This window comes from Oenanthe melanoleuca, chromosome 4, assembly GCF_029582105.1.
Source record: "Oenanthe melanoleuca isolate GR-GAL-2019-014 chromosome 4, OMel1.0, whole genome shotgun sequence".
Lineage (NCBI taxonomy): Eukaryota > Metazoa > Chordata > Aves > Passeriformes > Muscicapidae > Oenanthe > Oenanthe melanoleuca.
The window spans coordinates 714,729-738,408 of record NC_079337.1 but is presented as its reverse complement, the minus strand read 5'-3'; the positions used below and the strand labels follow the sequence as shown (position 1 = coordinate 738,408).

At 45.4% G+C, this 23,680-nt stretch overlaps 1 protein-coding gene and 1 long non-coding RNA gene across 5 annotated transcripts; one reads left to right on the top strand and one right to left on the bottom strand.

The window, feature by feature from the left end:
* Positions 1 to 1,371: 1,371 nt before the first annotated feature.
* On the bottom strand, positions 1,372 to 22,164 carry G3BP2 (G3BP stress granule assembly factor 2). Of its 4 annotated transcripts, none has more exons than XM_056490530.1 (12): positions 21,931 to 22,156; positions 14,647 to 14,765; positions 13,784 to 13,865; positions 12,604 to 12,777; positions 11,616 to 11,706; positions 10,630 to 10,732; positions 8,931 to 9,111; positions 7,867 to 7,965; positions 4,096 to 4,198; positions 3,722 to 3,850; positions 3,419 to 3,537; positions 1,372 to 2,702 (listed from the first exon to the last, which is right to left on the bottom strand). In XM_056490530.1, the coding sequence occupies exons 2-12, from the start codon at positions 14,739 to 14,741 to the stop codon at positions 2,433 to 2,435; spliced, it is 1,446 nt and encodes a 481-aa protein (XP_056346505.1). In that variant the 5' UTR covers positions 14,742 to 14,765; positions 21,931 to 22,156; the 3' UTR covers positions 1,372 to 2,432. The 4 variants fall into 4 exon arrangements, with proteins under 4 accessions (XP_056346505.1, XP_056346503.1, XP_056346507.1 ...); XM_056490528.1 differs by having other exon boundaries at positions 3,722 to 3,853; positions 21,931 to 22,148; XM_056490532.1 differs by lacking the exon at positions 7,867 to 7,965 and having other exon boundaries at positions 21,931 to 22,164.
* Positions 22,165 to 22,297: 133 nt separating this feature from the next.
* Positions 22,298 to 22,787, top strand: LOC130252561 (uncharacterized). Its single transcript, XR_008840381.1, has 2 exons — positions 22,298 to 22,481; positions 22,611 to 22,787. It is a non-coding gene; the product is annotated as an uncharacterized LOC130252561 (long non-coding RNA).
* The last annotated feature ends 893 nt before the right edge of the window (positions 22,788 to 23,680 follow it).

The window sequence follows — 23,680 nt, the reverse complement described above, 5'->3', positions numbered from 1 at the left end:
CTAGCATATAATGCTTGACAAGTTACAGCAATAAGATGGTAATCCACTGTCTCAAATACCTACTAAAGTCAAGATGGTCAGCCAAGTTTGTTGAAGTAGAACCGTAATGACAAAATACTCCCACCATTCACAAATCAGCGACTAACAGTAATGGTCAGTGAATCCCTTCCTTTGCTCTAAGAGGTACATTTACTATTCAGAGGGTCAAGAACATGTGAGTCCACAGTACAGCAGGTGAGCTATCACCATGTAAACTTCTCTGGATGATGTTCCAAGGGTTTGTGTCACTTAAACAAGAAGCAAGCCAAAAAGCAAAATGGCTCAGGAGCTCTTTTTACTACTCCGTTTTTGTTGTTGATTATTCCCAGTGCCATTTGCCATACAAATGAATTAGGTGGCAGCAAAACACCACAGCACTACAGAAGGAAAAAAAACAAACCTCCAGGCTACACAAACCACACTGGTGGCAAACTGCTAACTGATGACAGCAATTTGTCCGAGGGCTTCAAACCTAAGGAGTGGAGCTGTGTGGCAAGCAGTTCAAGTACTACAGATTTCCAGGTAACAGCTGAAATTGCAAGACCTTCAACAAAAAAACTGAAATATGAAAATGCCAATTGGCAGAAATGTGTCCCAGAAAAAAAAGTGTATGAAAATAGTGCAAGACTTACCACAGAACACAGAAGACCTCAAGTCTGGGAGAGAACAGACAGATGCCACTTGCCCTTGCCTAGCAAGCATCAGAAAAGATGTGCAAAATCTTCCACGTTACTCCAAACCAGCAAATGATTGTATAATCCAGGACGCCCTCCCTGCTTTTGCCTTCCACAATCTGAAGTCTTCCATGCTCAGCAGCAGCTGTAGCGGTGGCACTTGTGCACAAACCCCTGTGCTCCCGGCACGGCCCCGCCTGCTGCAGTGGCGCCGGGAACGCAGCACGCTCCGGGACATGGTCCAGAACACACCTCTCCAGGAGAGCCGCACCACAGGATCCGCCGGCCCAGAGCCACAGCAGTGCCAACTGCAGCTGAGAGGTATGTGCAAAATGAGTACAAGTTTTTAAAAAGTGCAACTGGAAAATGCAGGAACTTAAGAGCTGCTGTTTAGTTCTCTGAAAATTGCAGTATCCCCGTTTGATAAGCTCACCTTCACAAAGGATGCTTAGGTCTACCCATTACGAGCTGGCCAGAAGCGCCCACCATCCTGGACTGACTTCTGAAATTCAGGTCCAAGAGAGATCAGAACTCCACTTTCTTTAACTCTGACACTGATTAAAGAGACAACCTGGAGACTACTTGGATGCCTTCATCCTCCCTTCCCCCCCCACTGCAAAAAAACCAGGCGAACTTGTTAATTGAAGAGCAAGGTGGATGATCATTTTAGCAACGTTTACTCATTGAAAGATACTGCAATTTTTTTAATACAATTTTCCAATTATTTCCTTTAAATGCTTTGCAGCCGCTTGGCTTTGCAGCACAGTACTTCATACACTATACTGTACAAAATCACCAGCAAGACTGGAATGATGTATTCATAGAAGGCACCATCATGCTAATTACATTACCAGAGAACTCAAATACAGTCAAGACAAGTTTCACTGTACAACGCTTCTCGAAGGGGAAGGGGAAGGAGGAGTGTGTTGAGCAGCCATCCCTGCACTGAAGAGGGGCAGATAGAAAAATCTGACGTGAGCTATCAAACCTGTTGCGTACTCAGGGCTATGACTTGGAAACTCTGGGTTCTGGTTACGGCTAACTGCATTCCTTCTGGAACAGAGGTGTAGTCATATTAAGGTTTGTGTGTGTACAGAGGTTGGTCACAGCAAGCAGAGCAGATGCCCGCATCGTTCCCCAAGCTATTCTGTCTGAGTAAGAGGATGAAGGTTTTCCCTCCGGTGCCTCCTGCAGCTGTCAGTATAAATGAGTTCAGAGGACCCATTAGTGCATTTAGATGAGTGCGTAAACACAAGTTTGTCTGGAGCCAAGTGTTCTAAGAAGGAAAAATAAAAAAGGCAAGCTTCTCCAATTGCACAAATTGCACTATTTGTGTTTCCAACAGTAGTAGGCAGAAACGGTAACACTTACACCAAATGTGCAGCAGAGGGTTTTTGACTGAAAGGACCTGAATTCTACTGGGCATGTCCTTTAGTTCAGCTTCTGTTGCAGATAGTTAACTGGTCTTTTGTTTTCTTTTTCTTTTTTCTTTATTTTTAGTCCTCAATTCTCCAAGTATACATTTATAAATTAAGAGTGTGACTCCTGTTGTGAAACTGGGGAAAAAACGTCCACCTCAATTTAAACCGGAAACCAAAGGATGTTTTCACATCAAAGAAACGATCAGAAGGGCTGTGTCACATTCCAAAGCTAAAAAAAAAGAACAAGAATGCAAACACGATGGTTACCGGCGCCGCAGCCGCAGCGGCCGCGGGGCTCTCAGCGGCGCTGTGCGGTGAAGCGGCCCTCCATCTGCGCGCTGCCCCGCGCAGAGCCCAGTTTCTGTGCCATGCCGCCCCGCGGCGGGGGCCCTCTCCCGTCCCGCTCGCGCATCATGCCGCCGCCCACGATGCCGCGGGGCCCGCCCGGGCCCCTCTCGCTGCGGCGCAGCTCCCTGCGCTCCTCGCCGCCGCGCGTCTCTCGCTCGCGGGCGGCCCGCGTCTTCTTCTCCTCCACGTTCAGGCGCACCTCCCCGCGGAACATGATGGGCTTGGGGAAAAGCAGTCGGGGCACACGTTAGTCACCGCGGCGCTCCGAACGAGCGCACGGCAGCTCCGCGCTGCCTGCGCCCCAGCCCCCTTCACCAACGCCAAGGTAACGTGCCCTGCTGAGGGCTCCCTGCAGCCCTACACAACACCGTTCCTACATTCGCTTGGGCAGGCGGAACTGAAGTGTTGGTCCCAAGAAAAAGCAGCACTTTAACCTCTTCACTGCCAGCTTTAGTCTTTCCACTTCAAGGTTGAAGCTCCTGAAGAATTGCTGTACTAGGTCTCACTCCCACATCGCAGAAATGAAAACTGCTGCTTCCTCCCCTCCAGTTCCTCAAAGCAAAACTGCAAATAACTCTGCTGTCCCCCTCAACCCCAGGGTGCAGCACTCGGAGATCCATGGGATGCCCTTCAAAAGGCTACCTGTTCCACTTCCAGCTAAAGGATCTCTAAACTCAAGTTCTGAGCTCTGTGTGGAGTATTTGAGGTAAAAAACTCAAATTGCACATGATGCAGTTTGAGGAACGCTGGCACAGCTTTTGAAGCTACGCAGCACTCCCGACAGAAAGGCTATGCCAAAACTGTTTTTCTTTCAGCTGTGTTTTGAATGCCAGGAGCCAATGGCAATGTAAACTAGGATGGCCCACAATACTCGTGGTTTAGGGCTTTTGGTCCGTCCCTGGAAGGGGATAGTCAGTACCCAATGGCAATACTTACTTTTGCAACTAAAATTCGCTGGACCGGCTCAGAATCATCAAATACCACGAAACCAAAATTAGGCAGCTTTCCTCCCACTCCCTTAGTATTGATGCGAAGTTCTACCACATTGCCAAAGCCTGGAGAAAGACAAGGGAAGAGAGACTTTATCGAAACCCGCAGTGCCGGTTCTACCCTCTGCTCATTCCAGACATCTGTAGTGTGGCACTGTGTAAAAGCTTACCCAGGTAGTCCAAGTCAGTGTTACGTGACTTTTTAACACAGTTTTCCATCCTAGTCCCTGCAGCTGGAATCATTACTTACTCATGAAGAACTCTTTCAGCTCACTCTCATCAATATCGTGTGGCAAGTTCCCAACAAAGAGCTGGTGGCTGTCTGGATAGCGAATTATGCGGCGATTATCCGACTCGTTCTGCTCCATGTCTCCCCTTCCTACTGTCAACACAGAGAGGAAGGCAGGAGCACTGAGGTTAAAAGACGTGTGTAAATCTGGATGAACACACCTAGGGGCAGCAACAAGCACATTCTCTCCAGCCAGCCTGGACTCCAAATCAGATTCCCCCATTTCCAGTTGAAGGCAGCAGGCAGAGGCAGTTCATGGCCAGCCAAACACAACACAGGCACAGAAGACACCTCTCATTAACCCCTCCGAGCAGACACAAGCTCCCCCACGTTACCTGGCCGAGGTCCTCGTGGTGGAAATCCCGGTCTTTCCCTGGGACGCTGCTCACGAACGCGAGGAGGCTGAGACTGAGCTTCAGGTTTAGTTTCCACTCTTGGCTAAAAGAAGAGAACATGTGTTATTTAACACTGGCCAGGTAAAAAAAAAAAAAAAAAAAAACAACAAAAACCCAAACCCCCAAACTCACCAAAACAAAAACCCCCACCACACAAGACATGGGTAAGTGGCATGCACAAAACAAACTCTGCAAGATTGACATCAATGTCAATGTGTTTGGGAGTGGTTTTTTCACCTGTCTAAATTCCTCTGTACCAATCCAGGACTGCAGTATTCATTTATAACTGTTAGAAGTTGCAAAGCAAATATCTCTCAATCAGAGCATCTCCCCAAAACATGGCTAAGGCAAATTTTCCATGTTTGACCAGGCATTGAGACCCCAACATTCTGCTATTCACAAATCCCTCAGCCTGACTTAAATCCTAGAGACCATAAAGCTTCCTCAAGCCAAGCTCAAACTTCATGGACTAGGAGGCAGTCCAAGATGAACACAAAGAGATGGGCAAATCACATGTTCTGCCAAATCCCCGAGGAATTATTTTCCTCCCGTGCCAAACAACTATATGGAAACTATCAAAAAGAAAGAGGAGAACAAAAGCCCTCAGAAGTGTAGTATTTCCTGACTTTGCTCATGTCTTGACCATGATGCTTAAAGTACACCCTGCAAATTCAGGTACTAGAGCACCCATTCCAATTTTTTGCAAGCAGAAAACTTGCTCTATGAGAAATAATGCAATAAAAACTTTATTCAGTGACTGCTGGTCACTGAAGCGATTCCCAAGATTTTTTAAATGGCATTTTCTGTACAACAGTTAAGCAGCTGTTAGTGTGCTGGGTTCTTGTCTTAGAAAAACAAAATTATCCTTAGGAGCACAGAAATACACAAGTAGGCTGCAAGTAAGATAACACAAAAGGTGAACACCTATAGGCCCAGACTGCTGGGGAGAAGCAGTTTATATTAAACATCTCCCTTATTTTTCTTTAAGGACTCAGGACAACTGGTGGCTCCAGAGACAGTACTTCCCAGGGAAAAAAGACTGGATTTTACATGCAAGTATTACACACCAAATGAACATCTTAGCCCTCCTATGACTTGTGCTCTATGCAGCTGAGCATTAGCCTGTCCCCACAGCACTTCTAGGGTCACTTTTTCAGTTCCGAGAAGGAGCTTGGAAAATCAGCCTTCCTGCTAAATCTTGTTCTGTTGTATTTCCTGAGTCACTGGAGCTCCTTGCCATCTTTCACCCACACATCTCGAGCACATCATAAATTACAGCTCAAAAGCAAAACTTGGTACCTTCCGACCCCCATTTCTTAGATACTGCTAGCTATCAGGCTTATCCCCCCTTCGTCATTCCCAGACCTGCTAAGTCACTGATGTGCTGCTGTTAAACCCCAAATAACAGTGACCTTGTACCTGCCTGCTCTGTGCTTCCTCAACTTCTCACCCAGCACACAAACAGCTGATATGCCTGGCTGTTTTCTAAGGAGTACCATCCTTTTTACAGGAAAAGGCTGCCTCAGTACCTCAAGAGGAAGCCCCTGTACAGAACTGTGCTCCCCAAAACACTGCCACAATTGGCAGCAGCACAAGACTCCAGAGACCAGGGCTGCCATTTAAAGCCCTAGCAGCAGCATGTCCCAGCAGGCACAGAGTGGATGGAAGGGCACTGAGTAAGGAGTTCAAGAGACCCAAATTACCACAGGAGCCAAGTATGCCACAGCCTGGCAGAGCTTTGACAACCATTAAGGAAAAGGTGGCATTGTCTCTTCTGTTCAGGAGCTCTTGTGGGGAGGGAAAGGAACTCATCCCAAAAGACAAGAATCAGGCCCTGCCTACCCCTGCTCCTCTGCAGCCCTATGACAAACAATGAAGTAAAACAAATGGGAGATAAAAATAACTGCAAATGCCATAAGGAAAAGTCCCAGTTTATTGATGTAGGCAAGTTGATTTCTAATCATCTACAACTAGAAAAAGAGCAAGAAATGCTGACCTGTTTCATACCACAGCTGTAAGGAAACAGCCCTGAACCCTTTTCTATCCAGAACAGTATGTGTGCAGTTCTTTGAGGAGTTAATACTACAGGAACTGTATAGAAGAGGGGGGGACTGGAGTGATGCAGAGAAAGAATGAGCAGGGCAGTTATTTCTTTGTAACATCACTGACACCAGCTAGAACAGCATCTCAAAGGAGCCACCACCCACCCACCAGGGCATCTTCTGTCTTTGTTTACATGCACAGTGTCTGGCACCAGAGGATGGCACAAGAGCAGGAAAAAGCTGCTACTTGTTCAGATGCCTTTTCTACCAGATTTCTACACACTATGTCTAAAATATGTTCAAGAAAAGGAGCTCAGAATTGACTGGCTACAGAAGAGCTGAGAGTTGAAATTACTGCCCTGTCAGTATTGTTCAGAAACATCCACACACCATTACTTAAAACACAAAGTTAGAGCAAAAGAAATCAAAAGGCACAAAGCACGACAAGCAACAGAGGCAACACAGAAGAGTTTTAGGAGACATCTCCAAGCTATCTCCTGCTCTCTTGGGCAGATAATTTTAAATTCATCCACCCTCTCTGTGGCAAACAAAAATCAGTTTTGGTTTTGTGCAATGAAAATCTATCCTGCACTAGAAAACCCACAGTTTTTAGAGGTTAAATACCACTTAAGTGTTCAAAGTCCTGTTTAAGCTGATCAAGACAGACTTCCCAACTCATTACATAGCCTTGATTGGATGTCCATGATAGTCCCAGCAGACCAGAAGCAACACCATGTAAGGTGTTGGGGTTTGTTTAAGTTAGTTTACTTTCATTTTTCTCTTTTTCTTCCCTTTTCTTTTTTAACATGCATTTGGCTGAAGCCAAGTCCTACACAGGGATCTCTCTGTTACCACAAAATTGAGAAGAAACCAGTGCAAGAACAAGAGCTTCACCAACCCAGCTATTCTACTGAAAACTGCAGCCTTTTGGAAGCAGGAGCAACTCAAGATACAGCATTTTGCACACCCTATCAATGCATGGGGGTAAAAGACACATTTTCTGGTTTGAGCACTTTTCCACAGGTGGAGGAAGCTGAATTGAGAGTCTCAGAATGTCTCACACCACCTTGGCATGAGCAGGACATGAGCTGCTACCGGGTCAAACTTGATCTCTTCCCTCCTCACCCAGTCAACCTAGGAATGGGAAGATAGCATTGTCCTGGCAAGGAAATGTGAATCCTTCCATTCCTCACACAGTCATAAGTTGGTACAGGGTTCTGTGACAAGCCAATTATCCATGGATAATGAAATCCAGCATAGTCTTGTGGATGTTAGCCTTACAAGGCAACCTTGCACCTCAGAATTTGTGCACTCTCTTTTTACTGCTGGGCCACTTCCACCAACGCCTTTTCCAAAGACACTTCAGAAAAGTCACATCTTCTGGGGAATTGGTGTTTCCCCTTTAAACCAAACCATATGCCACTAAGTTAGGTAAAAAACCAGGCGTGATTTCCTGTTTCCACAAGAACAGATTTTAACATTACCATCACCCAAAGTCACACCAGTTACATGTTCGTGCCTTTACTTGCGACAAGGAGGTGAGTGCATTAACATTTAAGACACAATTATTTTGTGCAATTTAAGTCAAACAAGTAGATCTGTTAATTTAAAAAACTGAAGCAGTTTGCAGAAGTAATGAGACAATCCAAGGTGTTCACAGATGGGTTACCTGTGAGACTGGTGCTTTAACATGGGGTGGAATTCCAGAGGAAGAAACAGTACCACTAGGAGGCAGGTTTTTACTGGTCACTGAAGCCCAAGAGAAAGCCTGCAGGAAATGCAACAAACCTAGGCTACTAATCATGGCAAACCACTGACATTCCTACAGGGAAACTCATCTGCTAAAAGTACGCTTTTGATTCATATCTGACTATTAAATAATGGCTGTGCAAGCATTACAGTGGAGGTACAGAAGGGTTTGCAGTTCCAGCTGCCCGTGGATTCCAATGGCACGGAACAAGCGTGCCCACTACTGCTACTCGAGTGAACCCAGAGCCCTCAGCATTCCCAGATCACTGCTTTCCACAAGGTAACCAAACCTAGGACTGAAAACTCTGCAGCGTTAAGTGTCTTTCGCACCAAGAAAGAAAGAATATGCCTGAAGTTACGATCAAAAATGGAGAAGAGAATAAGGATTGGAAAAAAAATACAGGAGACGCACTGGAGCTAGAAAATGACCTCGCTCCAGCTCTCCCTGGCTGCTCCCAGCACTTTGCAAGCTCTCAGGGGTAACCACACCAGAGGATGTACAGTGTGCACTCTGGTTTTTAAGATTAGGCATCCTGCCTCTAAGGAGACAGTCAATGCCCCCAGATTGATTTTGAACCTATGCTGCAGCAATTTTGCAAGCATCAGCGTGTTCCATTTCTTTTCAAGGAAAGAGCAGCGGTTCCCATTGTATGAGATTTCTAGTAGTGGTAGCTACAGGTGTTTTCTTAACCTGTTAACTGCACATTTAAAAATGTCTACACGTGCATATATCTACACACACACTTTACAAGAGCTTAAAATCTACGGTAGGTGATGAGCAGCACTTAAAAATACCATTTTTCCCTTTTTTAGTGAAACTTTGCATTTTTACAAGTTCCAAGGTCAAGCCTAGGTCCAAGACTAGCTGTTCATTCAGCATGACACTACAGAGAGGTACCAGTTCAGCCACCCAAAAAGGCGAAGTTTAAAGGCCAATCTGGTTTCCATCTGCACTTAGTAGCACAGATACGACTTGTAACTAACCTTTGGTGGTTCTTGCGGTAGTGAAACAGGTTCTACAGGAGGTGGAGATGGAGATTTCTCTTCTAGCTCCTCAAGGGTCTTTTCTTCTACTTCAGCTTTCAGCTCCTCAGCTTTTGTTTCAGATTCCAATTCTGGCTCAGGTTCATGAGAAGATTCTTCCAGTGCCTCCTCTATCCCATTGCTACAAAAGTCAAATGCATTTTATGAGCTTATCAATTGCTTTGCACTTTACCACCTTTTGTAAGCTGTGCTATGGCAACAGCTCTGCTATGAAAAAGATTGTTGTGTCTCCATTTGCTACAACGTGGCTTGTACCTATACAATACAGTGAGAAGTGAAGCTGCACTCCTGTGCTGGATACAAAACCAGATTTTACTTCTGCTGAAGCAAAAACATGTCCTACAGTTCTCTGCAGACAATCACACAGCCTTTTAACCCTGGAGAAGAGGTGCTCAACTCAACAACTGCTGCTTCTAAAAGAATACAAACACAGTGAGGACCAACAGATGATTAACCTACACACATAATCAAAACCAATTCTGGAATGAAACTTACTGTTTCTTTACCAAAACACTACACAGCTTCCTTACCAAAGCAGCTGTGAGTCCCACTTACTTCTTTGCTCTGTGTGGTTGAAAGGTAGGGGATCTGAATATCTTCTCTCTTCAGCCACCCCAAAATTCTACCTTACCATCAGTCTGCACAATTCCTGCCACAGGTCACCATCTGCCCAAGTGACTCTGTGATGAACAATGCCTTTATAGCCTCTTTCCAAATGACACAGTAACCCCAAAGCAAGACCTGACTTCATGCTTTCAGGCATCCAAAACTTGCTGCATTATCTTGAGCAAGCCACTACCAGAATTCCAGCAGATTCCACTTTTCCATCAGATTTCTTATGAGAAGCATTAAGTGACTTTTGTTTAGTACTATCCCTGATGCACTCAGCAGGTATTGTCTAGTAATGTCATACATGGTTTTTCACAGGAGAGCCAGAAAGTTGGTTCTGGCCCTCATTATGCCACTGCTATGTTTCAGTTAAAGCACAGGGCTTGGTATTTTTTGTTTCTTTGTGTTCGTGGGCATTATTTGGTTGATTTTTGTATTTTTCTTGCAAAATCATAAATATTTTGTTTCTTTAATCTTGTTGAGATGTGCAGACACTCAGGACAGAGACCTATTCTTCCAATACAGCCGTACAGCAGCCTCCCAAAAAGTACGCGTTTCTCTCAGTTCCAAGTGCTATCCAAATTTGAGTAACACATCAGGATGTCCCTGCTCAGTGCAGGGGACTGGCCTAGATGACCTCTGAAAGGTGCCTTCCAACCCAAACTATTCTATGCTCCACCAGCCTTTTGTTAATGCACCTGTGACATGTAACACCATACCAGACACACTGTTCAAAGTCTGAATTACAAAGATTCCATTAAGTCTGTAGGTACACGTGGGTCGCTCCCTTTTCATCTCACTTTTCAGACCAGAAGTGAAAATAAGTGACAAACATTAAAAAATATCCATTTCCTCTCTTCAATAAAGAAGCAATGTCTCAAAATAATGTAATATTAACACAGATCCCTATCAAACTAAGCGCATTTTCCTAAACTACCTGTTAAATTACATCCAGAACCTAAAGCCAAAGCTATTCTGTCTGTCATGTTTATTAAAAAAGCAAGTTAATATAATAAAAAGGACTTCTTACGTTACAGGATGGTTCTCATAGTAAGTACTGCTTGCATTCTCTTGCACAGGTTCAGGTGATGGTTGTCTTTCCTCCTGCTCTTCTTCCACCTCTTCCTCAGACTCTGACACAATTAAAAAAACTTGTAATCTCTTATAGATCTCCACAAGTGTACATAAGCAGTTACAATAAAAGCATATTAAATTAGTAGCAATCAAAATAAAGCTTAATCAACAAAACATGGTAAAATTAGCTGCAAAAAAAGATGGAAGAGCCTGCCATTCAGTCAAGAGGCTTGGCTGCTTATGATTTTCACAAAGAAGAGGAAGCCAGAGACATATTACTGCTAGGAGGTTCTGGGAGGAGGTTTTGAGGATCTTTTAAAGCAGCAGGTGCTTTTCATATGGTGGCAGTGAAAGAGAAAGATTGCACTATTACCTCATAAATCTCAGTGCCTCAGACTAAGAAGATGAACCTCAAATACAAGGATGATTGCCTAAAATGCCCTCTTCCACAGACTCAAGATGAACAAATTCCAGAAACCATCCAGTGAACACATGTACATTCGTTCTGGCTAAACTCTGATTTGCTCTGCCTCATTGAACAGAGGGGGAAAAAACCCAACTCAGGTCCAATTCAGCCCTCAAGTAGCAATGAATCACTGAGTATCATGATGATGATGTGAAAGTGAATTGTTTCATATTTTAAAGCCAGTTAGACTTTTTCTTCAAATTGTGCACGAATTTGACTGATCACAGAACACAAGTGTGCCTGCTGCAGCTAAGGCAGCAGGAGTCCTGTTGCTCACTGCTTCCATTCTCTGTCAAGCCTCATCCTCTGTGAGCCAGTTCAGCCCTTCAGGGAACACAGCACTACTACAGGACCTTCATTCTCCAGAATGCTGTAAACCAGCAGAGCTTGAGTAACAACAGCCCTGTGCCCCATGAGAAGGCAACACAGGAGAGAGGAACAGTAATGACAAACCCTAGACATGCAGTCCTTCTCACCTTCATCAAGTTCTCCCTCTGAATCCCCAAATACTTCATCTTCATATCTGAAGATATCATTATGGACATAGAACTTGTTTGGAACAGATCCCTGTAAAAGAGGAACATGCAGTGTTTAGCATACATGGAGTATCAGCAGGCAACAAAAGGACAGACTACTGACCTAAGTTTTGGGGTACACACTGACATTTTGCAATAGGACTATGGCACTAAAGTTACCTTCTCAGTTATTTTCTTTCTCTCTAAGCAAAGAATTGAACAGTAGCTTCTGCCCAACTGAAAAAGGAAGTTTCAAGCAGAATAAAATCTGCTAATTTTTCTGAGTCACAGCAACCATAGGTTTTAACTAAGCGCACAGCCCATCAGTTTCATTGAGGAATTTCATTTTTCCCTACTACAAAAACTTTACAATAAAAACCCTGACCTTCCACAGGGCGGCTGTACGCTTACAGCATTGTGCAGGGAAGCACACAAAGAAGAAATTCGACATGAACCTAAAACATTAATCTCCAACCACACAACAGTTCATGATACAGCAGGGGGAAAGAAGTAGAAAGAACACACAACACCTTTTACCTGTGCACAGTTCTGCTCTCACCAAGAGCTACATTCAAGCCTGTGCAACCCATACTCACATTTGCCATTAGACTTGAAACTACACAACTACAGCAGAGATTTGATCTACAGAGCTGAACCTTATTATTTAAAAAAATTATTTGTGCCACTGGCAGCTCCCAAATGCAGACTTCAATTTTCTTTGTACTACTGCCCCAACACTTCAAGTCCAAGGAAACAAAACAGCTCAGGACGGGTCCAACACACTAGTTTCTCTGCACTCACACACTGTGACACATTTAATGATACCCTCCCAACCAAGTTTTAAAGCCAGATCCTATTTTTTGTCCCAATATGTCAAACTGTAGCTACAGGTAAGGTCAGTTTTTTTCCATCTTCACTTGAAGTTTGACACCATCTTGCATATACTTACTTCTGGAGCAAGCACAAACGTCTGCATGAACTTCCTCATGGGCTGCCCGTTGTTTGACAGCTCTCCCATGACTTGCACGACCACCCCGTCGCTCAGAGTGGCGTGAGCATCCACGTGCCGGATCTTGGTGTGGCACTCACTGAACTGCAGGGACATCACCTTCTTGTGTATCTCCTACAAGGAGACAGATACATTTTAGCTGCAGTGACCTCTGTTCTGAGCTTTACACCTTTCACCTACCCGAGTCTCAACTAGCCCCAAAGAGCACTCAAAGGATAAATACAGGAACCAAGAAGTGTCTTTCTCTGAGAACAGTCTTTCTTCACTTTTCTCACTTCACTTTTCAGCTGAAATTTTTCACTGGTATTCAAGTATTTCTCAGAGTAGTCAAACAGGATATGACTTGCTATCCAAGTTTTCCAGTTGTTTTAAAATCCATGACCTATTTTACGGCTTTAATTTTTTTAAGGGCCTGTGAAAGGGACAGGATTTAGCTTGTGTTACAAAAATAAAGAAAACCTCCACATTTACCCAACAACAAAAACTACCATCCCCAAAACCAACCCTTTACACATCGTGGAAGTAGCAAACATCACAGGAGTAGGGAACATTTGCACTGCCAACATTTTTGTGCTGCAAATGAGATGCTGCCCGTGGAGGGAGAAGACACCAGGCCTGCCCTGGACAAAAAGCCACACCACTCAAAGATGTAGCTGCCACATGCAGAGATGTCCTAGGTGACAGACAATTCTGATAATGCAGTACAACCAAGCAATCCTCAGTTCACTCCATTCATTTCTTCAGATAGTTATGCTCCACTTGAACAAAAATCCAATCGCACCAGAATTTCATGAAATTCACAAAGATCAGTCCTTTCCTCAGGAACTACTTCTAACTGAAACAAGATACATTTATAGCCCAAATCTATCAGGTCCTCTCGATTTTGTTTCCCATCCTAAAGATATTTTCTGCAGCCCAGATGCAAAGTTGAAGAATCAAACACAACTGCCCATGAAAGCAGAAATAAGCAAACAATAACCCTCAAGCTAACAAAATCCTATCTATCTTTGAACAGGAAGCAGTATCACAATCCATTACTCAGCAGGGAAGAAAACCAAAGAAAAAACCTTGATTTATTCTGAACATTAATGAAGATTACAAGACAAATTTTAATACTCACAGCTTGACCATACACTGCTTCTTGTGGTTTCCCACTGGCATCCAGTCCTCCATGAACATAAGAAGAATTCCTGCCATAAAACCTGCAAGCAAAGAGATGTACAAGTCACAGAAGTGAAAAATTAGAACCAAATCCAAAAAAATGTTTTAGCTTAAAGTTGTAGAGCTCAATGCTTCACGAATTTTCCCAGATTCAAGAGGCTCCGAGAATACAGGAGCAAATAAACTCAATATTCAGCAGTTCAGTTTGCCCGAGAAGGATTAGCAAACTCCTATATCAGCCTCAACCTTTGGCTTGCGTCCTTTAGGGAAAGTGGCCATTTTGGCTGGAAGGCTCCTCGCCCTCAGGATCCCCTGCCTCTGACAGAGGATCAGCCCAGCGAGGTGCAACCCTCCTGCCACTCCTCTGAACCCTGTTCTTTTCACAGCCTCGGCCAGCCCCAGCTCGTGGGTTTGATATTTAAATACTTACACTCGCTTCCAATATTTTCGACATTTCAGAGATCCTTTGGCACTTTCATTCCATTTCCACCTAGAAATTCCATTTCCAGCCTAGAATAGTCTGATTTGATTTGGACTGTTACTGCTGGCTTATGAAGCATGTGGCAAATGCTTTATATTTTCAGGACATTTACATTAATAGAAAAAAATATCATATCATTCTGTGTTTTTATTTAGGAGCATGCTTTGCCTTGAGGGTGATGCCATGAGGTCCTGATGCTAATATGCACCTTTATTGTCCACCCTTGTACAGTAAATATGAAATACAATTGTCATGAATTACTTCTATGATCTCAGTGTCACCCAGAGTGGCAAGAATACAGAGTATTTCTCTCTACTCGAGCAAGCCAGCGCAAATGTTACCTGTGCAAGAAGTCAGGAGCTTTGTTTAGCAGCGTGTAGTACTGTCTCACGAACTCCCGCCCTACGAGCAGGGGACTTGGCTTCTCCATCACCATTTCTTTGGTACTCAGTGTCACACGCTGCAATTGCAAATATTCCCGTTAGTTTGAAGCCATCCCTATGTATCACAACTTCCCCATAAAAGGATAAACATTGATATTAGAATTGAAACAATTATGCATACAGGGCCTTAATTCACTAGAAAATAATCAGTTCAGGACATCCTCTCCCACCTCTCTTGAGTAAATAAGAAAATTTCAGTCATTTATCACTTTGATGAAGAGGGAACAGTGGATACAAAGTCCCTTATAGAACAGGTGCTCTGAAAACAATAAAAACACACCCTGAAACAAACGAGCAAAAACTGTTACAAATCTCTTGCACAATTTTTCTATACCTCTGGCTGATGAATATTTAAAGAACACAGTTCAACAGCCCTGCAAAGCAAACAGGATTACACTTTCTTAGGGCAGCTGGTGCCTCTGCTTCAAAAGGTTACTGACACGTCTGTAAGGTGAAGAGGGGAGCACCAATACGAAGTAACCATGTGGGCTGGATTCACATTCCATGGAGACAGGGAAGGGAAACCTTAGTGCCTCAGAGATGACCCAAGTCTCAGGCACTACTTGTCCACCCTAACTGCATTTCACTTTTGTCAGAATCATCTCAGTTGGAAAGGGCTTCCTGGGGTCACCTGCTTCAACCTGCTACACACTCCTAGCTATCTATACTGTCCTGCAGATCATCCATGTCAGAAAATAATCCTCAGTATCCTGAAACACTTTTTGATGGTTTGCCAATACCCAGCATGCTACTTCTGCTTTAGGCTACCACTGTCTGTGATCATGAAATTCCCTCCAGGTCTCACACAGATGCTTCATCTACTTTCTCTCTCTCCAAAAATTAATGTGTATGCAAGGCAACAGGCAAAGAAGATCAAGTTAAAAATCCAAGTTTTCAGCTAGGGAAATAATCATAGAGCAAGATTTCACCAAAATAACCTTGACCCATCAATCTAAACCAATGACCAAACAAAAGACTGTTTGCAATTACAGCCAGACGGCACATAAAGAATATGAAGTAAAACTGGGAGATTAACCTCAGCTTAAGAAGGGCCTCTAATGAAGGCAGAACACACACAGGAACAATGCCAAAAAAATCTCAGATCCTGCATCGCAATGGAACTCTGAAGGAAAAACCCACGTGATTGGCTCAAATAGTTTACACTTCAGGGACAACCAAAATTATTTCAAGCCAGCAATCCAAGCCACAAGACAATACCAAGAAATGCTCCCAAATGCAGTTAGTCAGGAATCACACCTGAAACAACAGTCTCAAAAACGTGCAGGTAACGCAGAAGGCAAAACCTGAAACATAAGCCTTGAGCCTGGAGATAAGAAATCAGCAAACTTATGACAGGGTTATCCAAATCCCTATGGCAATACAGGGTTTTTAAATAAACCTTTTGGTACAACTCAACAAAACTCTGGAACACAGTATTAGTTTGGCCTCACAGGAAGCCCCAGAGGAAGTAATTATGCTTATAAAACACAAAGCCAAATGTCAAAATACCAAAGGACATCAAAGATTTGAGCCCTATGCATGGTCAAAGCAGGAGCAAAGGAAAAAAACAAAATATGAGCAATTTGAGGATCTTCCCAACACAGCTCACACTACAGCAACGGCATGCACTAGGAAATTCCACTTAGAAAGCAGCCTTAAAAGAAGGACATCTCTGTTTTTACATGTGAGACTATCCTTTTTTTTTGTTCCCCTGCCTCACAAGCAGGTGATGAACACAAAACTGGTGACAGGATCTCCACCATGAGCACCTGGGAGAATACACAAAGATGGAACCTCATTAGGATTTTTTTAAAGAACCTGTTAAAAAGCAGATGATAGCCACCACACGTCCTTATGAATACAGCAATAAGCCAAGTATACTTGTTAACAAACTGCTGGCATACCTCAGCGAACACTGAAAAACGTCTCTGGGTACAAAACATAATAATCTGTGACATAATACTACATCTCCTCTTCATTGGAGGCTGTCCTATTTCCTCACTGTGCACCTCTTCCATATTTCAAGAGACAGCACCACTGATTTACATGACCCCATCATGTAACTTTAGAGGATGTCTCAGTACAGTTCTTCACCTGTCTCAGTATTACTTCCTTCCATTATTTCTTCAAAGATCTCAGTAGGGACAGCAGAGCCTTAATGAACTTAATGTTCAGTCTCCCAGGTCATTAAAAGGCAGTGAAATAAAACCAGAGGTACTCCTTGCTAGCAGTGTGAGTGCCATGAAAACAGGTTTTCAAAAGATTAAAATCTCCACGTGTCCCGATTAGAATACCACCTCCCTAAAGTCAAGGACCCAAGCCTTAGCAGCCCAAGGGGTTTGGTAAAGACACCAGTGAAATTTAAGCCAAAAGTCAGGGCACGAGCATCAACAATTTAACAGGCCAAATTTACAAAGAACTCCTGCTATCTCCCTGGCTTACCAGGCACCAAGGGAAGCCCCATCGATATCAATACTCTATAACAGCAGTTTCCAGTTTCCATCAGTACACACCCAAAAGCCAGTAAATAACAGACTAAGAAAGACTCTGAGTGCCCTTCTGAGCTGAATGTAATGAGCCACATTCTTAGATCAGCCTGGAAAGCCACTGAGAAATGAGAATTTATGGCTTGAGGCACTCATGTATACACACCAGCCAGAAAGAAAATATTGCTGTTAGTCTGAGACCCGAGCACTGAGGTGGCAATCACCAGAAACCATACTCATCTGCTGGCTTCTTCATGGTGCAATTGTACTGTTAAAAAATCTCTCCACCATGCACAATGGCCAAAAACCATAAGCCACACGGGCAGGGTAACAGGAACACCCATCCAGCTGCAGCTCATCCACAGGCACTCCTACCTACATCCAGCTGACATAACAACTCACCACCAAGATTTAATTTCCACCTTATCCACTATCTCCACTTCCTGTTACCAGGAAGGCACACTGGAGTTTCCAACACTTTTCTCAACCAAAGAGAATCGGGAGCCACACAAAATATTCTGCAGTATACTCTAAGCTGAAAGGCACAATGCAACACGGAATCTCTTTCTACCCATGACAAGACTCAGGGGTGAGGAACCCAATTCCAAAAGTACAGAACACGCACAAGTACCAGTGAAATACTCCTTGCATCTTCAACTGGTGTGACTCAAGCTCGTAACAATAACTTCAGCCTACAGGCAGGATTTCTTCCAAGAAAACAAAAACAATGAGAGAACTGGCACAGAAAGGAATTATTTGTTATTTGCAGGCAAAAATTAGCAAACAAACAAAAGCAGAAAAGCTAATTTCCTGCAAAGAACAGCTGCACAGTCCTGAAATTCACCTAACACCTTCTGATGGCCATGACAAACAAAGAAAGGAACCAGCCTTTGCCACAGGCTGAAGCTGCTGAGGGCTTACGGGATGAGGTACAGCCCACACAGAGACAATTGTGCTCAACGACGTGAGAATCACCTGCAATCATTTCCCATGTCCACACTCAAGTGTGGTCATGTAAAATCATTCAACCTGTAATTGTCTTTATACAAAAACTCTATTAAGCTGTGCTTGTCCCTTTTTTAACTGAATGAAAAAAAAAAAAGAAACCAAACCCTAAATCATCATCCATCAGTTTGCACAAGAGGGCAGCAGCAATTTATTTCTGAACAAGTGGTGAAGACTACTACATGTTAAGGAGTGAAATGTTCCCTGGCATTATGCTCAATAGGCAGCTCCATCATTAGCAAAGCTTTTTTCCCCCTATAATATATGTAAGCATTACTATTACTATTATTACTATTATTACTGTTATTATTATTATTATTATTATTATTATTATTATTATTATTATTATTATTATTATTATTATTATTATTATTATTATTATTATTATTATTATTTTCCTTGCCCTGCAGAAAGCAGAAATATGACTCCTCATCTGTGGCAAAGCACTGCTACCCGAGGCCATGACTGAGCTACAGAATGGTGGCCTACATCCTCAAATTTAGGTATCCAGAGAACAAACTTTGGCACAAAGTCTTGGGTTGTGCCCAAAGAGGTATTCCAAAGCCATTTTCTTCTATTTCAAAACAGACTAACAATAGTGAAGTTGCCTGGACATTTCATCAATTCTACTTGGGGAAAAAACCCAAAAACCAAACAAACGAGAAAAAAAAGCTGAATTGAATTCTGGCAGTAGCTGAAGAAATCATCACCTGGACATAACCTCCATCAGGAGAAATTTTTAAGATTTGCAAGGGAGCTGCGGGCCCCATCAGTTGTTTTAATAAAAAACTGTAAGCAAATGAAGTTTTGTTTTATTGACAAGCAAATTTCATCCTCTGAACAAGTCATCCATAGAACAATTTGTCCATAACTATAGACACTCAGACATCAAGCTATCATTTTATATGAATCTACAACAACATGGCTTGTTTGTACATCCCCAAGTTTGCAACTCTTGTCCAAGCTATTAATCAGATTGGAATATACCACTTAAAACGAAAAATTTGAGAAAAATGTTCGTGCAAATGGGGAAGGTGTCCCCCACACAGCAGACACACTAAGCAAAGCCACAAGGGACACTGTGCCACTCTGCACACCTCTGGAGCTGAAGGAAAACAGAAGGGAAGGGGACAGCAGCTTTCACAATCTCGGACACATTTCTCCTGAACCCAGATCATCCCATTGAAACGGTGTCTCTTACTGTAGACAAGCTAAAAATAATGCTTACAGGGGATGCCTGCTCCTGCAGTCCATAAGCACGACTGAGATGCCACACATCGTGTGAGCAGCCACACCCTGAATAAAGCTAAAAATCCAAACTGAGAGCCCAGCAGACATCCGACACACAGCCTTGCAGAGGCTAGGGATACCCCCTGGGATGTCAAAGTAGCACAAACTGCTAGGAAAAAAGTCCCCAGAGGGCAATCAAAAGTCCCAGACAAGACTCCACTAGTGACAGCTCCATCTCTCTGTCATGCTCTGCAAGGTCAGCACATAGAGCATCCTCCATCTGCAACAAGGGCCACCAACCGTGTGTACTCTATTAGAATCCCTTTGTGATCTCCTTTACCCGTGTGCTACATTCTGAACTGGCTGAGCCCAAAGGCACAGCACACAGCTCTTTCAAATCAAGCTCTCCTGAGAGGTTGGTTTAGTTTTGGTTTGTGGCTGGGGTTTTCTGGGAGTTTAATAGCACCCTGTATCCTGGGCACACAGCTGCCACAGGGAAAGACCATCCTCTGGGCAATTAAGCTTGCACTGGTGCTGTCCCAAAGGGCCAACAGCCACCCAAAGAGCAACAGTGACCTGACCTGCTCCAGGGAAGCCACTCCACCTGTGTGTCATCATCCCAGACCAGGTCCAGCATCTTTCTCCCAGTGTCGTGTCAGATACATCTGCTAGTCTCACATATTCACCTTTCCGTGTTATTTGAGTTGCAGCACAGTTCTTTATTTGTTAAATGCTCTCAAAAGCAGTGACATCCAGGACTGTACCTACCACAGCACAAGACTCAAATCCAACCCTGTGCCTTAAGGTACAGTGGTTCCTCACTGTATTTTCAGTGCTCTGAAATAATCTTAAATGTGAAAATAGATGCTTCATTTGAATCCTCAGTTCCATAAAGGAAAACATTCATATGGACATCAGCGGCTACGTGGATGATGGACTTTTGGTTTTCTCTTCAGTTGAAGCCAGTTTTCACACAAAAGATTTTACACTCCTAATGAAAAATCATCAGATACAGATCATAATTTCACACAGCAAGCCCACATCTGCCAAGCAGAGTATTCTAAGAACACTTCCAACTGCTAACCAAGACTACGTTTCTGACATCCAACAAACCAGGGTCCACAAGAAGAAGGAATCCTTAAGACTGACAAGCTTTCATGTGGCCCTGTACCCACACCCACAATCACAACTGACGCAGAATGCCTCCTGAACAATAAATCAACACCAGTTTATCAGCAACCACTTCTCACCTCAGAATCCAAGCTGACAAATCCTATACTGTCTTGCAGTGCTACAATAACAGAACCACATTACATTGAGAAACTTGGGTATGGATTGAGATAACTTCCCCCATTTCTCAACTGTTCAAAAGTACATTGGGCATCTTTACACTTCTTTCTGAATGAAAGTAGATCATTTGCACACTGAACTGAACACACAGAGAGCTTAGGAGTTGCCAAACCAGCATGGAAGGCCACAATATCTATATGATTGACTAAAACTTTCTGGTCGAAATTAAACAATAATCTCCTATTGTCTCATTCTCTCCCGTGATGGTCTTTTTATGCCGCGGTACCTGGCACCAAGTTCAAGACCCAGGCTAACCCAGCTACCCAAGGGATTTAAAAGATTTGTTGTGGAGATGCTCATGGGCACCCACACTGGCACTGCGGCGACCTCCGAGGTGAGGGGAGGCAGAAGCCCAAGAACCCAGTGAGCTGAACTCAGGTGAAAAACAGAACAGCTTAGAAAAGATCTACTCAAGGCATCCAGCTCTGCAGAATAAGGGGTGCTAGCAAGTTCTGCGGTATCACTCCGTGCGCAAGCAGAGCAGCCCGGGTTACGGCAGAGGGAAAGGGAAGCGCAGAAAGGTGAGCTCGGCAGAGCTGGGGCAGCCCTTACAGCCAGGTTGCCGCGGCCGTACGCAGTTGCAGAGAGCAGCGGGCCCGCTGAGCCGAGGATGGGGCGCTAGCGGAGCTCAGCAGCCCGCCCGAGGCCGGCGCAGCAGCGCTCAGCCCATGCCAAAGCCCGCGTACCTCCGGAGGCCCCTGCACAGGGATCGATCCATGGAGCGAGACGGGAAGCGGCGACCGCAGGGCCCAACACCACAGCCAGCACCGAGCACCGCGGGGCTGGGGGGCGCTTTTCCCCGGCCTCCCCGCGCCGCCCGGGGCGAAGCGGAAGAGCCGCCAAGGTGACGGAGAACAAAAGCCGACCCCCCCGCTCCGAACCGAACCGAGCCGAGCTAGGAGCCAGCGGCCGGGGCGGGCGGCGAAGGGCAGAGCCGGGAGCCAGGGCGCTGCCCCGCTCGGCGCCTCAGCGCCGTTCCCGCCGCTGCCCTCAGCGCCGCGCGCGCCGTTCCCGCCGCTGCCCTCAGCGACCGTTGAGCAGCCGCCCCCCCCGCACACAAACAGAGCCCGCGCCGGGGCCTACCCTGCCCCCCGCCCCCCGCGCCGCTCACCTAGGGGACAAAAGTCTCGGAGCGCGGGGCCGGGGCGCGTTTTCGCCCTCGGCGCCAGGAGCTGCGCGGAGCCTGGCGCGGCGAGCGTGTGCCTCGGGCGGCGCGTGCCGCGGCGCGGGCAGCACAGGGCGAGCGGGGCGCGGCGGCGGCGGCGGCGGCGGCGGTGTCACAGCCGGGCGGGCGGGGGAGGGCGGGCGGCCGCGGCTCCCGTGCGTGCGTGCGTGCGTGCTCGCGCGCGCCTGCGCAGAGCGGGGGCACGGGCGGGGCAGCCAGGGGAAGGGCGGGGCGCTCGGCGGCGCTCTCCGCCAATCAGCACCGGGCTGGCGCGGTGACGTCAGGCGGGGCGGGGCGGGAGCGGGGCCCGGGTCGGGCGGGGCACGTTCCTTGTCCCTGGATTGACTTTTCCCGGTCTTTACTCGCTGTGCCCGGGTGCCCGGCCCGTGCCGTGGGGTCAAGGCCCCATCGCAGAGCATGGCCGGGCGAGTTTGGTTCCTGCCCGCCGGAGCCGTTTCGCTTGGACGGAGGTGTCTAGCCTGTAGAGGCATGGTGCGGTCAGTGTTGGGATACAACAGGGGTCTGCAGAGAGCTCTGCGCCCGTCCTTGACTCAGTTCGAAGTTTGCAGCTTCTCACTGAAACTTTTTTGAGTTATGCTGAAGTAAAAATCTCTCCATGATTGCAGGTCAAATACCCGATAACTCCTTTACAGGGTGGCGGAATTTGTCTCTTGGGGTATTTGGTGTCTCCGAGAGGACAGCTGGGGGTGTGTCAGACACCCCTTTTGGAAGCAGCTCGCTCTCCTTCTCGGGGTTGTGTATGTGAGGATGGAAATATGAAATAAAGTTTTGTTTGTAGAAGAGTCTGGTGTTGGTTATGTCCCGTTTTGTTCTAAGGACCAGTATCTCTTTATGCCGGCTTGAACACATCAGGTGAGTTCTGGTGTCTGTCTGCACTGGCCCAGAATGGGCCTTGAATTGTCACTGCTGGGAAGGGGGAGCCTTTCCTAACCTTTGAATCACTAAACGCCTTTGTTTTAGGAGAAGAGGAATTTCCTTTTCTCAGCCTTGTTTTGCTGCTAGTGGGCAATAAGGTGAAAGAGGATCTGTGCATTTACGGCTGCTGTGAGTGCGCTCCAGCTCAGTTTTGTAGCACTAGCAGGCTGAGGGGACAAGCAGAGCCAGGGCTGCACAGCCCGGGTGTGCATGGCTGTCTCAGCGGGGCTGGAGGTGCCCTCCTGTGGATCAGGAAACTGCTGACATGGCTGTGGTTGCTATAACCACCTCGTTGTTTGGAGACCAAATCTGACTGAAAGGTTCGTTGTTGCCCAGCAAGGGAAAACCACTCAATTTTATTTTCCAGTTGATAGGGAAAATTACATCCCCGAAGTTCTTGATTTAAATTGTGATGTAAGAGGGGTTGTCTCCCTGGAATGAAATGAACTAGTTTTTGGAACTGATCATCCTGGCACTTTCTGTACCCGTGTGCTGTGCTTGCAATTAAAATTGCTTTGACCGCGTGTATAGAATAAGCCAAACAGTGCCCAACCGTACCAGTAACCATCAGGTTGGGAGCTGTGTGGGTGCAGTCCCTGTAAGGTCTGCAGTTCTGGTTCTTGGCTGTTGCTCCTCAGCAGGAATCCAGAGTACGTTGCAGTAGCATCCAATGGCGGCATTCAACATCTCAGAGTGATTTAAGTACTTCGTGGTGCTCTTCTGCTGGCCTTGAACCATCAGTCTTATCTAGGTGTTCTGG

What these genes read in the sequence shown, in the direction of transcription:
- G3BP2 (XM_056490528.1), bottom strand. Translation starts at nt 14,741, where the DNA reads ATGGTGATGGAGAAGCCAAGTCCCCTGCTCGTAGGGCGGGAGTTCGTG. An exon ending in GCTCCTGACTTCTTGCACAG is followed by an intron (nt 13,866 to 14,646) that starts GTAACATTTGCG and finishes CTTTGCTTGCAG; the next exon opens with GTTTTATGGCAGGAATTCTT. An exon ending in AGCGAATTTTAGTTGCAAAA is followed by an intron (nt 2,703 to 3,418) that starts GTAAGTATTGCC and finishes CTTTTCCCCAAG; the next exon opens with CCCATCATGTTCCGCGGGGA.